The 14,468-nt window shown below is 36.8% G+C and overlaps 1 protein-coding gene across 3 annotated transcripts in view; it reads right to left on the bottom strand.

The window, feature by feature from the left end:
• The window catches only part of PLXNB2 (plexin B2), an 81,609-nt gene that overhangs the window by 30,606 nt on the left and 36,535 nt on the right, over positions 1-14,468 (bottom strand). For all 3 annotated transcript variants that reach the window (XM_072401597.1, XM_072401595.1, XM_072401596.1), the window contains 12 exons: positions 10,316-11,420; positions 9,079-9,273; positions 8,404-8,526; positions 8,043-8,143; positions 7,278-7,404; positions 6,937-7,090; positions 6,666-6,792; positions 6,482-6,581; positions 4,406-4,507; positions 3,968-4,069; positions 2,373-2,460; positions 1,553-1,710 (listed from right to left, as the gene is read on the bottom strand). In XM_072401597.1, the coding sequence (XP_072257698.1) occupies positions 1,553-1,710; positions 2,373-2,460; positions 3,968-4,069; positions 4,406-4,507; positions 6,482-6,581; positions 6,666-6,792; positions 6,937-7,090; positions 7,278-7,404; positions 8,043-8,143; positions 8,404-8,526; positions 9,079-9,273; positions 10,316-11,407 (2,469 nt within the window). In that variant the 5' untranslated portion in view covers positions 11,408-11,420. The remainder of the gene's footprint in view (positions 1-1,552; positions 1,711-2,372; positions 2,461-3,967; positions 4,070-4,405; positions 4,508-6,481; positions 6,582-6,665; positions 6,793-6,936; positions 7,091-7,277; positions 7,405-8,042; positions 8,144-8,403; positions 8,527-9,078; positions 9,274-10,315; positions 11,421-14,468) is intronic.

Below are 14,468 nucleotides of genomic sequence, written 5' to 3'. Positions count from 1 at the left end.
AAACCCAACACATTGCTTTGTAAGCCATGTGAATGTCTGCACAAACACCTGAAAAAGCCTAGTGGTTACTGTCTCTAACCACTCCCAAATGCCTCTCATCTGGGAAAGCAGTAAATGCTGCGTTTTTTTTACCGCTAGCAGTCTTCTTTCTAGCACTCTTTAGCCGGGCTCCCCACCCGGCATTTTTTTTTAGCAACCACCTGGCTGTTTTTGGATGGTTACTGAAAAACTGGGTCACAATTCAGGGGCTGCCACCCACCTAAAATTTCTTCCCACCCAGTTTAAAAACATTTCTGGGTGAAACACTGCGCTAGTCTAAACTTACATGAAGTTTAATTGTTTTACAATATCAGAGTTGGAATGCTGGAGAAAATTAAAAAACACAAGGCATTACAAGCAGATATGTCACCCTGAGTAGGAAAAGAGCTGTTAGCCTTAGGTACAGGACCAGCTCTCTCTGATCCACAAAACACTAGAACAGCCTGACCTGGAAGCAAAAGAAAAGGTATGGTCATAGCAAAATATGCAATGATACCAGGGCTCAACACAGTGTGGCTACATAGCGACTTGTAGAAACAACAACTGGCAAACACAACAATCACAATCGGGTAAAAAAAAAATAAAAATAACAGTACATTTTAGGAATTTCAATTGATTGCTATGTAAATAAATTCTATTCTTAATGAATGAAGATATTGCATTTAGGATTAGAAGGTAAAGTAGGCTTAATAGTTTTTCATTGAAGTGTCAGCACATGACCCTATCCAGGAGTGTCTAAAGGACTGGGAGAATGAACATGACATTTGCAAGAAAAAAAAAAGTAGGAAAATCTGTTCTTTGTTTTAAGCACTAAAAATACAATTTCACATCAAAATATTTATTTAAATTAGTACTAAAGATGTCCTTGTTTTGTGGACCATAGCAATAGGTCATGATACCTGATCTGAAAAAAAAGCTATATACACTTACATATGATGTAAATATGATGAAAGAAATTAATGTCATTTTATCTTTATCTACTACTTCACTGACCCACAAAGAAATTGACAAGCATCAATCATCCAACAATGTTTTGGGTCTGGGGATGCGCAACATGCTGACTTATATAGAAGTCAGTGTATGGGAGTAATTGCTGCAGATGAAGATTGTCCTTTATGTACTGTATGAGCTGAGCTTTCTGATTTGTACAGTACAAGTAAGGAGCCTGCAGTCCTTTAACTTTGTTCTGTTACCTTATTGCCAAGAAGCAATATTGATCCACTTAAAATATAGGAAACCAGCAGGGCTCCCAGAAAGGAAAAACAATTCAATAGGAAAACAAATGCTAATATTTTATTTTGTGTGTTGTATTGATTGTGCTATGGCCACAGGTAACTAACAACTATATTAAAAAATTGTTTAAAGTACTTTTAAAATTAAATATTTTTTTATTTATTGGATAGAGTAGGAAAGTTAAAATCCTCTGTTACTTTGCAGGTTGTCTCATTATTGAGGTTTTTTTTTTTTTTGACATTATAAAAAAAATAAAAGTAGAATTGTATTGGCTTCTTACATCTCTGATGATAGGAGCTGGACACTCTGATGCAGGCGAACTACTGCACATATCTTTATAAACACATTTGTTGTCACACCAAACACACTGGTATTCTTCATTTGCGGCAAGGCACAAGCTGCAGTCACTTCTTCCAAAAAAACAGTTGTACAATTTTACTGCAAAAAAAAAAAACAATTTATACTATTAGGTAAAGGAGAAATAATTCTGTAAACAAAAAATTCTCATGCTCACACTAAAAACACTTGATTTCAGCTTGAAGTGGATGATAGTGGGACCTTCTGGGGACCCCACGCTTTAGGATAATGCCATAATTTGGGGGGGGGGGGGAAATACCAGTACAACATTTTACAACTTCTTAAGGAGGTAAGTATTGGCCAAATTTTACATATCCTGCAAATCTGTACTGGACTGTATAATGGAAGCTACCAGAATCAACCCCAGAGTTGATACTAGATCATTGGCTGTCGTTTTAGTCCTGTGGTATTTTCTGAGTAAATGCCTTAGAACAAGAATGCAGATAACGAGCCCTGGGCCATAGGGGCACGCAGGCCAGTAGAGTCATGTTCTTTAAAGTAAAAATCTAAGAACAACCCGATAACTAAAATTTCAGAAATGGTCGGTAATACTAAGTACTTTTTTCTGAGATGATTTAACAGAGTTCTTTGCTGGGAAAAATGTGCAATGTCTTCATACAAAGATATTTGTGAGCACTTGTAGTTGCACTGATAAGAATTTCCAGCTGAAAGTAATCCTGATTCCACCACTGCAAGTGTTGTATTTAAAGTATTTAAAAATGTATACATTCATAATGTCATACCATTCAGTTTGCTATCAACCTTCTTTCCATTTGCTTTGTGCAAAATGTATATATCCAGAGGGACGATCTCTTCTTCTTGAACTGAAAACTAAAAGGAGAAAAGATAAGTAACACTACATAACACCATTCAACCTTCTGTAAGGTTAATGTGGGATTGCTATTGGTTCAATCCTTCTTCCAGATTACCTACACATTTAACTAAAACCTAGCCGCTCAGAATCCTGTTATAGAACATTGTAAAGCATTTATGGCCCAGTGAAAACATACTGAAGGATTTCATCCAGGGCGCTGGAACTTTAAATGCCCATAATCACCCTTTCTTGCATTCCTAAACAAACTGTTCAAATGCAGAGTGTGACAAATCTTCCTTAGGGCACACCATTCTTAGGACGTCTGGTATCCTATGCCAGGCTAAGACACACACAATAATAGCTATTCCAGACACATGCACAAAGTAGAGAGGAACATTTACAAATGCTAGCTTTAGTGGAGTGCAAGAAGTAATTTTGTACTTCACAATTTGCAAAGGAAAATGGAGGGTGCAGAATTCTGCAAACTGTTAATAAAAGTAAGAATATACAGCATAATTAGTTTATAAGATCTTTTAAATACTCAATTTAAATATACCCAAGCACTAGGCCTTGTACCAAATGATTGGCTATTTCCAAAATAATAAAAAAATACTCAAATGTATTGTAATCCCCACCTATCAGTCCTAAAGCAAGTTTTTAATATTAATTTAAAGACATTAGACTGATAGGAACTGCAGTGAATTACTGTGCGTCTTTCTCAATGCAGCAGAAAGCTTTTAAAGTCCAATGACACCAACACACAGGTCCAGAAATATTTATTTAAGAAGAACATTACAGCATTCTAGGCGCAAAGATTGCCATTATTTGCAGAAACGAGAACAATAGGTAAAATCATTTTCAAAGCTCTATTCTCTTAAACTGATCAGTTATCACAAGATCACAAGTTTATCAGTTAACAGGACAGATTTAGGGAAAAAAATATTTGTTAATAATCAGAGTGCATACAACTGTAAAGACTTCCATGTTATTTGAAAACCATTAAAATAACATAAAATAAAGGGAAAATGTGCAGATGCTGTTTGGTATTTTACAATCATTTAATAAATATTACCATTGATTTTTCCAAAAAATAACCCAATTTATAGCCATCTTAATGAAAATAACACACAGTACCAAACAGCTTGATAACAGAAACCAAGAAACACGCACCAATTTACAATATTTGACAAAAGTATCCTAAACTATGTGCCAAGAGAGCACTTTTTAAGCAGATCAACCTGGAAGTGGTTGGATATCTGTGTTTTTCTTCAGTAAGTTGGTATAAAAAAAACAAAAATTGAAATGTGCAGCAATGTTTCTGTACTCCAATCCCTTACTGAAAGAAGGACTACCTTTCTAACACTTGGAAATGCAGAGGAAAGAATCAATAAAGGTAAAAACTGCCTTCTCTTGATATTTGATGGACATAGGGGGAGGAAATAGTACTGAAGTAATAATTCCTAACATGAATAGGTTTTAGTGAGATTAGCAGCACCCAGGTTAAATAATCAATCATACACATACCGATGGAAGGGAGAGCGAGAACTTGTCACCTTCTTTCCGTACAGGTTCTGAGAAACTTAGCTTTGGATTCGAATTATCATTACCAGCAATGAAAGTTTCACTCTAAAAAAAAAATAATACAAAACTTCATAGACCGATCATAACAGAAGATACAGGTACCTAAACATACAAAGTATGGTTGTTAAACTTCCTAATTATTGGAAATATTTATATTGGTGGTCAATCATGAGTCATACACCAACACCAATACCTCTTTATAGATTACAATGCCAATGAACTGAACAACCTTCCTCAGGTTGCTAAAGATACCTTTACCGATGCCTGTAAGGAAAAAACCATGACTAACACCTAAAGTCAACATTTTTCAGAATGGATTAAAGTAAAAGTCAGACAAAAAGAATGGACCACATAGAAAACGCTGCAGTGTCATACAATTACCTGAAAAAGTTCAAGATTCATTCCACTAAAAGTGATAGTAGTCATCTTCTCCATTGGGATAAAACGTGGACTTGGGTCGTAAAACTGTGGACAGGTATTTTCCTAAAAGACAAAAGTACAATCTTTCAGATGAGAAAAGAATAAGAGGAAATTAAACATACACTCTGTACAACCCTGAATTCAGTGATGACTATACCAGTAAAAGACCCAAAGATTTCTGACAAGGAAAGAATACCTTGTAAATGTCTTAGCATGCTGCAGTGAATAAAAACACAGCAAAGTTCTCCTTTGCCAGAAATAACATATAAAAGGGACAACTCCACAGCAGCCACTGTAAAGGTATGCAGTGGTGCTGGCATAAATATGTCATTAATGTGTGTATGAATACACATTTACACACTAAGATGTTTAACACTATAATAAAACACACCTATCCATATGAGAAGAGCTATGATAAATACAATATGTGATTAGAGAACAACACTTACATAGGTAAATGTAAATAGGTAAAACCTTAAAAAAAAAAAAAACAAATTTATCGCTGCGGGTGCCAACCGTTTGCCCACTTTCCGGTGTTTAAGGAGTATGTACTAGTTCTATTCCAACACTCACTAGAATCAATTAGAACTACTCAAGGATCGAAGCTGTACAGCAAATTGCCATTTAGCTTGAGCAAACTGGATCAACAAGGTAATCAGATTTATTAAATCAATACTGCCTTTATTAATCCCACAGGATAGAAACAAAAGTGTGTAAACACAGCAAAGACAAAGTTTGTCAAGTGTGTATATTTGCTATATAAAATACTATAAAACAAAGATTTTAGCACATATACAGTATAAAGAAGAAAAAAAACTATTAAATGCCTATGTAATCACCTTCCTTTTCTGCTACTTCAGACAGTAGCACGAAGGACAGCAACAAAAAAACTACCATACAAAATGCATACTTCTAAAACAAACCAGTTTTGCAACAATTTTTTTCTTTATGGTTTTTTATGTTTTTGTCTTTAACTTTAGTCAGTTATTTATATGTAATGCATTCACTACAAGGAAACTCTATGTCCTGATGGCAAACAGGTGGATAGAGAGCTGTATGGAAGGGTAGAAAAGGTGGATTTAGGACTGCAGGAAGAAATAAATGGGACATATAGAACTGCATTATGGGGAAACATGGATACAGGGCTACATAAGTAAGATGGATAGATATAGGGCTACTTGCTTCAATTATCCCTTTTCCATAGTTGTTTGAAAGATCTTTCTGCATAATGAGGTAAGTAATATTGGCTTTCTGTTTATCTCCAGTCCTTGAGGGCCAGGATCCACATATGTTTATCATTTCTCAGACAGCATTAAAGTGGACCTTTCACTTTAAGGTCTAGATATGCATATCAAACTGTCACTTCTGACTTTGTCTTAAAATATACAGCTAGCCTGGTTGGTGTACTGATCCTCTGCCTTTAATACCCTCTGAATCACTGACCCAGAATGAGGATCCAGCTTAGGTGTTCAGATAATTGTCAGACAGTTATCTGCATGTGCTTTTCTGGAGTGTGACTGAGACTAATGAAACCATAGGATCATTTTTTACATCAAGGCAATTAGGATTCTTTAGAATGATTTCAGCTTTGGTGGCTTACATAATCTTTGTAGTTGATCTGCACTAAGGCATGGTTTTAACAAAGTCAGAAAAAGACTATTTATATTAAAATCACAGCTAATATATATTTGTCCCTTGAGAATGAAGGGCAGGAATAGCCCTGTTTAGAGTGCTATACTGCTGGCTGTGCAAGATGTGACAAAGGTAAACTCATATGCATTGGAATGTGTGCCTACCACAAAACCACAAACAGGAATGCCTCATCCATTTACCCATGTAAACTTCAGCTTGACGTTTCTGTGTTATTGCAGAGAATGGTTTGCTGTTAGTTTTGGGCATTGTTATGTTGCTGATCGGCATGCTGATTACAAGCTTGCCTGAAATTTGCTGCATGTCTTTAGGCCCCACATGTGACATTTGCCTAAAAGCGTTAATTCTGCAGTGACACCCCAGAACATTACCAATTTAAAGTCTTACCATGCTGATGGTGACTGGCTCATTACTTGGAAAGTCAACACACTTATGCCTGCCTATGTCCCACTGACATTTCCACTTAGAATTCACACAAGAGATACATCTGGAAATCAATAGATAAACCATATGAATTCAATTCTAGTCAGAAAGCAATCAGATTTGAGTTACAAAAATCAAAATGACTCACGGAACGTTTTCGGAGATATACGCTGATTCTTCACAGTTGTAGAACTGATAAGAATAGTTAGCAAAGAACACGTTCTTATCATTATTGTCTTTTGCAAAATTAAGAGTAATCGCAACATCCACATAATCTGTAGCAAAACAAATATGAAATTACACAAAGTTAACATATGAGGCACTATGTTTAAACGTTGTTTATTATAGCACCTATAACCATCAAGCAAAAAAAAAAAAAAAAAAAAAAAACAACACAAATACTCAACAGTTGTTATTACCTTTGCCACGTTCATTTGGTGGAATACTTTTTGGATGTGGACACGAAATGCTTCCATCCTCTTCCAATTTGGCTGCCTGGACATTCCCACCAAAATCACAAATGAGCTTGTCATTGTCATGGAGTTTTATAGGTGGTGTGACCATTAACTTAACCTGGATAGAGACAGTTGATTAGGACGTGCTTTGCTGATGGATATCTAATTTTTTGGGTACACCTATTTTCTGATACACAGTCTTTTTCAGGTTCCACTTTACAGCTTGACACAAAAGCAGTCAGACATTGAAATAGGGATTTTAAAATCAGCTGTATATATATATGACATACATCAAATATACTTACATCGCCTAGTTCTTTTATGCTCATATTACTTGGGCTGGCACTTTCGATTTTCATGCAAACTCCTGCAGGACTCCACAGCCAGTGGTTTGGATCATTAGCTTGTGGACAGTGTGCCTTCCTTGAGCATCTGTAAAGGGTGCAGTAGCATAAAACAGTGGTAAGGAACTCGTTTTTTATAACAACCACCATAGCAAATAATGTTGATAAAAGAAACCAATAATCTTGTTTAAAAACAACCATTAATATATTAAAATTAGAAAATGAACACAAGAAACAACATTTTTTATGACTTCAACAAGCTGGCCATTAAATGTGCTTAGAAGTAAGCAGAGAGATGTCGGAGAAATACTATACAACAGAACAGATAGTACAAAACTACAATACAATACTTTATATTCTAGACTTGGAACACGTTGATATATATTGTTCTAGTGATCAGACCCCCCCGCCCCCATAAAAAAAAAAAAAAAACAAATTTAAAAATATATTCAATATATATAAAAAAACAATGCAAAAGGAGGTCAAACTCAGTGCTGCTAAAGCACACTGAGCACACTATCAAAAAGATTGATGAGAGAGAATGAGTTTAGAATGAGAAAAGCAACAATGTAAAATGGTCCTAGGAGAAACTGGAGAAGCAAATAATATATAGACTTGGTGTAAATATGGTTCTGCATATATACACAAATATAGAGTCATTACTTTCAATATAAGGCAAACAACACAGGAACATCTCATTTAAGAATTTAAAACAATGGTACATACTTTCCTTCAATGACACACCAGCCACAGTAGGGATCCCCAGCCTGAATACATTCGTTGCAATCTGAATAACGTTGACAGTCCTGAACTGGAACACGATGGACCTACGTACATGAAAAAAAATAGATATTTTTAATAATTATTTTATAAAAGTACAATGCTGTGCTTTATAAATGCGATAAAGAAATTTTTATGTCCAAGGTTACACCATGTAGCATTTTTCTGAATTATTCTCATAACATTTCTATTAAAAAGGCTTTGTACTTGTCTGGGCATAGGTTTCCTTTTAATATAAAACAGTCTGGGCTAAGGATTTAGCTCATTTAAATAACCCAAAAACATGGATCATCAATTGACTACATACCTTTTTTCTGGTCATTACATAAAGATGTTCTTTGGCAGCATCGAAAACCATTCCATTTTTCACACTACTTGTGGTAGGAAATGGCACTGTCCTGTATTCGTTTGAATGTTCACCTATATAAGCCTACAAAGTACACGCAGAACAGATTTAATAATAATAATAATAAAACAAGGTGAAGCTTATTATTAAGATAGCAAAAACAGCAATGATTGCTTTAGGCAGTAGCATTTCTGGTATTAGAAACAATCTTTCCTGATCACTTCCAATGAGAGATGAACAAATAAGCACTAAACATACAGGGCCTTTCAGTTCAATGGAAGGGGGGGATGTGTGTGTGGCACCCTGCTGTGCTCTCATTCACTAAAATACACAGTGGTCACTCATCAATCCCCCCAGATAGATTGATGAAGGACGTTGGGGAACCACTGTACATGTCAGAATTCAACATTGTATGTAGCCTTAGCAATCAGATCTCAGGCTTCATCAGTTTAGGGCAGCCACAATCATGAGAAAGGATTACTAACATTGGCTTGTTATTGTCAATATTTTTCATTTTAAGCATTCTGATTTTTGAAAAAAAATTAACATGCATAAAAAAGACAATATCTTTTGCTTAGTTTTCCATTTTAAACTTTTTTTTTTTTTTTTTAAATATAGAAAAAACAAAGCAGTTACCTTCACCAGTTTTCCTTCAGCTGTACCAAGGAATGCAATAGTATGCTCATTCTCAACAGACACTGCAATGGATGTAAATGGATTCATGTCCCGAACAAGCACAACATCTGCAGTAACACCATTTCTGCTCTGCAGTGGGTAGGGCAAGTGTTCTGATCCACATGGATATTTCTGGGACTCCCCTGTATTTGAGGACTGTAAAAAAAACAAAACAAAAATCGTACAAATCAGTGTGTGCTTTAGGATAGAAGACCTATCTGTCCAGAGCTGTTATACAGTCTACAAAAAAACACAACGCTACAAAAAAGAAATTAGTTTACCATGTTTTTTTCAAAAAAATTAGGAGTAAAAAGACAAAATATGCCCCGATCTAGGAGACCTTTTCATAATTCTAAGCCTTATAACTCATCCAATCTATTATTCCATTGCTTGGGAGCTTTCTATTATTGGCTGATCTCTGCAACAATTTATGTGCAATACCTATATATGTTATTAAATATCTACTAGTTTCTAGTTATTTATCAACTTTTAAATGTTCTAGGTATACTCCCATTCCGTGTAGCCTCATCTAATTTTTGATCTAACTGTGTAAAACAAGAGCATTTTTGGTAGTGCCCATGAAAACAGAATACAGTACAGAATTTTGCAAGTACAAAAGATTCAGGAGTAGAGTGAGGGGTGTAGCCTCACAATCCAAGCCTAGCCTTTTTTAGCCTAAACAATAACTAGGTACTAAAGAAGGGGCTCTGCAGGGTGTCCCACGCCAAGAGGAGTTGGTGAATCCTGTGATCAGTCCAGTGGAATCATTTTGATTGATCACCAAAGATCCCCTCAGACAATCATGTATCTATATACTGTTCTCTTACCTTGAATTACATAAATACGAAGGCTTGGGTGATCTGAAAGTTCAGTGGAAAGGATAATGTCCTGGGACAACTGTCTATGAGGAAATCTCCCCTCTCCAAAAAAAATAAACAGGTAAAGCTATTTTATGCTCAGCTGCTTGGTGGGGTTTCGGCTATGTACATAAGGTTACATAGGTATAAGTCCTTGTGGTGTGGGGAGGAGGTGCAGGAGAGTAGCTAAGCCAAGTACAACTTACACAATAGTAGAATGTGCAATGAACGGACAACGTGACAGCCTCTAACTCACCTAGAGCGATCTCTAACACAAGAAAACATCCTAGACAGCTTTAGTTTTCCAGTGCATGTAGATTATATTAAATAGTATACTGTACCTGTTTTACACAACCTATTTTATCACCAAATGGCTTGGAAAATATGCTCTCCCCATCTTGGTTTGTGGATTCTGAAAGACCGGTGTAACATTCTTCACGATTTTGTTCAAATTTCTGGTTAATGCTTTTGAGTGAAAAAAGACATACAGCAGATTTTTCTCTACCATTGATAAAAGTGCTGAAAACGCCAAAGAGAACCTTATCCTGGACACTGGACAGGCTCAATATATCAGCTAGCTCCTGTCCTGGACTGGCAAGGAAAGCAGAAGTGCAGATATTGAAAGGGATGTTGTTCTGGTCTTTGCAACCAAGATCCATCTCAACATATGAAAAATAGTTATAATCCGATTTACACAATCGAGTAATTAGTGTCCGATTTTTATGTAAAGTTGTATCCAACCGGCTGGAGATAAAATAGACATGTTCAGTATCTTCAAAGACGGTGATAAACTGCTGTGTGTTGGCAGAGGAATAGCCATATTTTAAGTTAGCAGAATCATGGTAGGTTTCAAAAGGGCCTTTATCATCCATTTCATCAAGTATTCGTGTGCTGATAATTATACCATTGTCATGCTGGCTTGTGCCCTTCCCAACAAAGAGAACTCGTGGTCCATTAGCTGTCATGTCTGCTATTAGTCCCACAGTTTCTACCTTCTCATCATTGCTGGCAACAAAAGACTTCTCTCCTCTGCTGTCATCATAAGAAAGCTCGTCAGTGATATTGAATTTTCTAAGAGAACAAATTCCTTTGAATAAGCTTCCACACACAACTATCCGTTCTTTTGGCAGATCTAGTAAAAGCAGCTTATTATAATTGTCTGTGGGTGCAAAATGTGGACACTGGAGGGGTTCAATAGGAGGTGTACATTTTTTGTCATCCATTTTTGGTCCAGTTGTGACATTTGCAAGTATTTCAAGCTTTTCATCAAGCTGATACAAACGGTTAACTGCTCCTACATAAACATAGCCTGTGTTTTCATTAACGGTTAGATGGTTCAGTTCCGTGTCACTCAAAAAAGTGCGAAATGATTCGGCTTTTGCTGCATGTGTAACAAAAATAAAAATGCACATGATATGGATCCATTCAGCCATTTCTGGGTAAAGCCTAAAAAGGAAAAGAAAAAGTTAATAAAAACTACAGAAACTGTTAAAGCCACAGGTTTCACAGATAACAAGTGCTTATCTTATATGCCATGAACTAATAGCATTTATAACAAATCTTCACAGACTACACAGTAAAGCCGCATACACACGTGCAATTTTTGTCGTTGGAAAGGATCTTTCACGATCCTTTCCAACGACAAAGGACTGCACGATGCATGAATGGTGCTGTACATACAGCACCGTTCTGCTCTATGGAGAGGGGAGGGGGGGGGGACGACGGAGCGGCACCCTGCTGCGCGCCCTCCCCTTCCCTTTCATTAGGATCGGTTGTCATCCATCGTCCGTGGATCCGCCAGGACGGCCGTTCGGACGATGGACGCCGCCGACTGTACACACGCCAGATTTTCGCCCGATATCTGGCCGATGCCGATTATCGGGCGATAAAAATCTGACGTGTGTACGCAGCTTAACTAGAGGTGGGAGCAAATGTGTATCTAAATACAATCTTTACAAGTGAAGCTAATGTCATCAACAGTCTTAGCTATCCTGAATACCCGGTCTTTTGCAACGCCTAAAAACAGTTTAAAAAAATCATAAAAACAAAATCAAAACAAAAAAAAGTGCCAAGTTACTTTAAATATAACACAAAGCATCTTCCTTTTAGGAGATACACTTGGACAAGTCGGGGTGAAAAGGAGTTAAAATGTGACATGTTTGATGTATTAAACATATTATTAAAGCATACATAAACCACTGTCTCATGGTGGCTTTTTGTTTAAGCCCCAAACTATATGGATCATGTATTAAATAGTGTAGAATTTGGCTCACTATTAGTAATCATTCAATCGCTAGAAATTCATGTTTTTATCTTATATGACAATATTGAGAACAAAAAAAAGTGTTTTGTTTTTTTATTGGATAAATGTAAAATACTGCTACAAATAGTGGTTGCTCAATCAGTAGGGACATCACCCTTTTGATTTAAAAAAAAAAAAAAGGCAAAATAGACCTTAGGCCAAACTAGATCTTGGTGCCCGTCTTTAAAAGCGGACGGTGATTTAGAATATGTTGTCCCTCCCTCATTAGCCCATGAAGTCACGGATCATTGAAGGATCTCTTAGGGACAGTGGAACACAGATTAAACTTAGCAAAGTGCCATTTTTCGCCTCCCTCTCCAAAATGTTGCCATGGCAATGCCTACAATATGGATCTCTTGAGAGCACAACTCCAAATGCAGAGCAGCAGACACAAGAGAACCACGGCAGTGCATGCAGTCTCTTAGCACAGTGCAGGCTTTGGCTTTATCTCTAAATATAAAAACATTTGAGTGTTACAGCAGAAAGCCTTGTTCGGATTCATGCTGGGTGACAATGGATTTTCATACAAGCAATGTAAAAGAGCACAAGAAGAAAAACATCACCCCCTTGCTCTGTCAGCTCTCACTACCCTGTGAGCACCATGACAAAGCACACAGATGGATAAAGCCAGCCCAGGGTTTATGAAGTATCATTACCAATGAGTAATTAAACATTAGAGCTGCATATTACAATAAAACGCTAAATTCCTGTCTATCCAGAACTCCCAACCCACCCATTAACAAAGGAAGGGGGGGGGGGGGGTATAAAAAATGTGTACACATAATATTTAATATTAAAGGGAATGCAGTCTTTTCATAGTTCTTACATATATAGTACAAAGGCATACAAAAGCTTGAGGTGCATATGTTATAAGTGTAAGTTTTTGAGAAAAATGTGGCCACTTGTTCCCAAACTAGGAGAAGATTTCTATCACATTGGATAGACATTCTTCACTTCCTTTTGAGTACACAGGACAGGAAGCAAAAGCAAATCTACTGCAATGTAAATTGTAAAAAAACAAAACAACCAAAAAAAAAAATAAACAACTGTCAGTGGTTTAACTCCCCAATTACCAAACAGGCACTACAAAATATACAAAATACAGGATAACCTGTAGGTTATGGAACAATCCTATAAAACTAAAACTCATATTTAATGGAAATACTGAGCACAGCATCAAGACATGGAGTGGTCTTACTGCATAGGATTGTGCATTCCAAACTCTTCACAAATAGTCACAAAGAAACAGGCAAATTTCGTAACCAAAATACAATGGTTGACCAAGTAAACCAAATGCAAACATTGGGCTGACTTCTTTTTGCAATGGTTTGGATAAAAAGCCATATCTCTGGCATGAAAATAAGACCAGGAGAATCATCTATGCACTAAAACACAATAATTGATGTGCAGAAAAACAGCAGCACATTATTTGGAATGACAAGTCAAAATTCAAATTCCCTGGCTATACCAAAAAGCAGAGTGCTCCCCAAAGGCCTAGAGAATACATAAAAAAGTCTTGTGAGACAACAGTGGAACACAGTGCAGGTTTCTTGCAAGTTTGGGTTAAAATTTCTGCCCATAGATTGAGAATGAATGATCTCCATATTGCAAAAAATTGCAGACTGATACTTATGCATCATGCATTACCATCAGACATCAGCATTTGATTGCCCCCATTCTTCAGCAAGAAAATGACCCCAAAACATACAGCCAAATTCATAATGAACTATCTCCAGTGTAAACCAAATCAGTCCTGAAGTGATCCCATCTACCAGACCACTAAACACACCAGTGAACCCAGGGGGGGGCCACAAAATTAACACTTCAGGATTGTTGGACCTGGCAGAAACTCTTTGCCACTACAGAGATCAGCTGAAGGAGTTCATTGAACAGTTGTATTTTACCGCCGGAGTTTATTCTTGTTTGACAATACAACAAATTGGTTGTGCTTGTCTGCGTACAACGTAAAGCTTTGTAAACTGGAAATGTGTGCAAAGGTGGACTGATGAACGACTGATCAGAAACGACCACTGTTCACTTTATAGAGGAAAGCACAGCAGAGTCCTCCACAGAACGGAACGATGCTGTTTGTCAAGTGCTCGTTCACTCATCTGTCCTGAAAACAAACGATTCCCTGACAACTATTGGACACCTGTGTGGGGTTTAAGACATGAATGTACACCTGGCCCTAT

The sequence above is a fragment of the Pyxicephalus adspersus genome, chromosome 2 (genome assembly GCF_032062135.1).
Source record: "Pyxicephalus adspersus chromosome 2, UCB_Pads_2.0, whole genome shotgun sequence".
Classification (NCBI taxonomy): Eukaryota; Metazoa; Chordata; class Amphibia; order Anura; family Pyxicephalidae; genus Pyxicephalus; species Pyxicephalus adspersus.
This window is presented reverse-complemented; position numbering and strand designations above follow the sequence as displayed.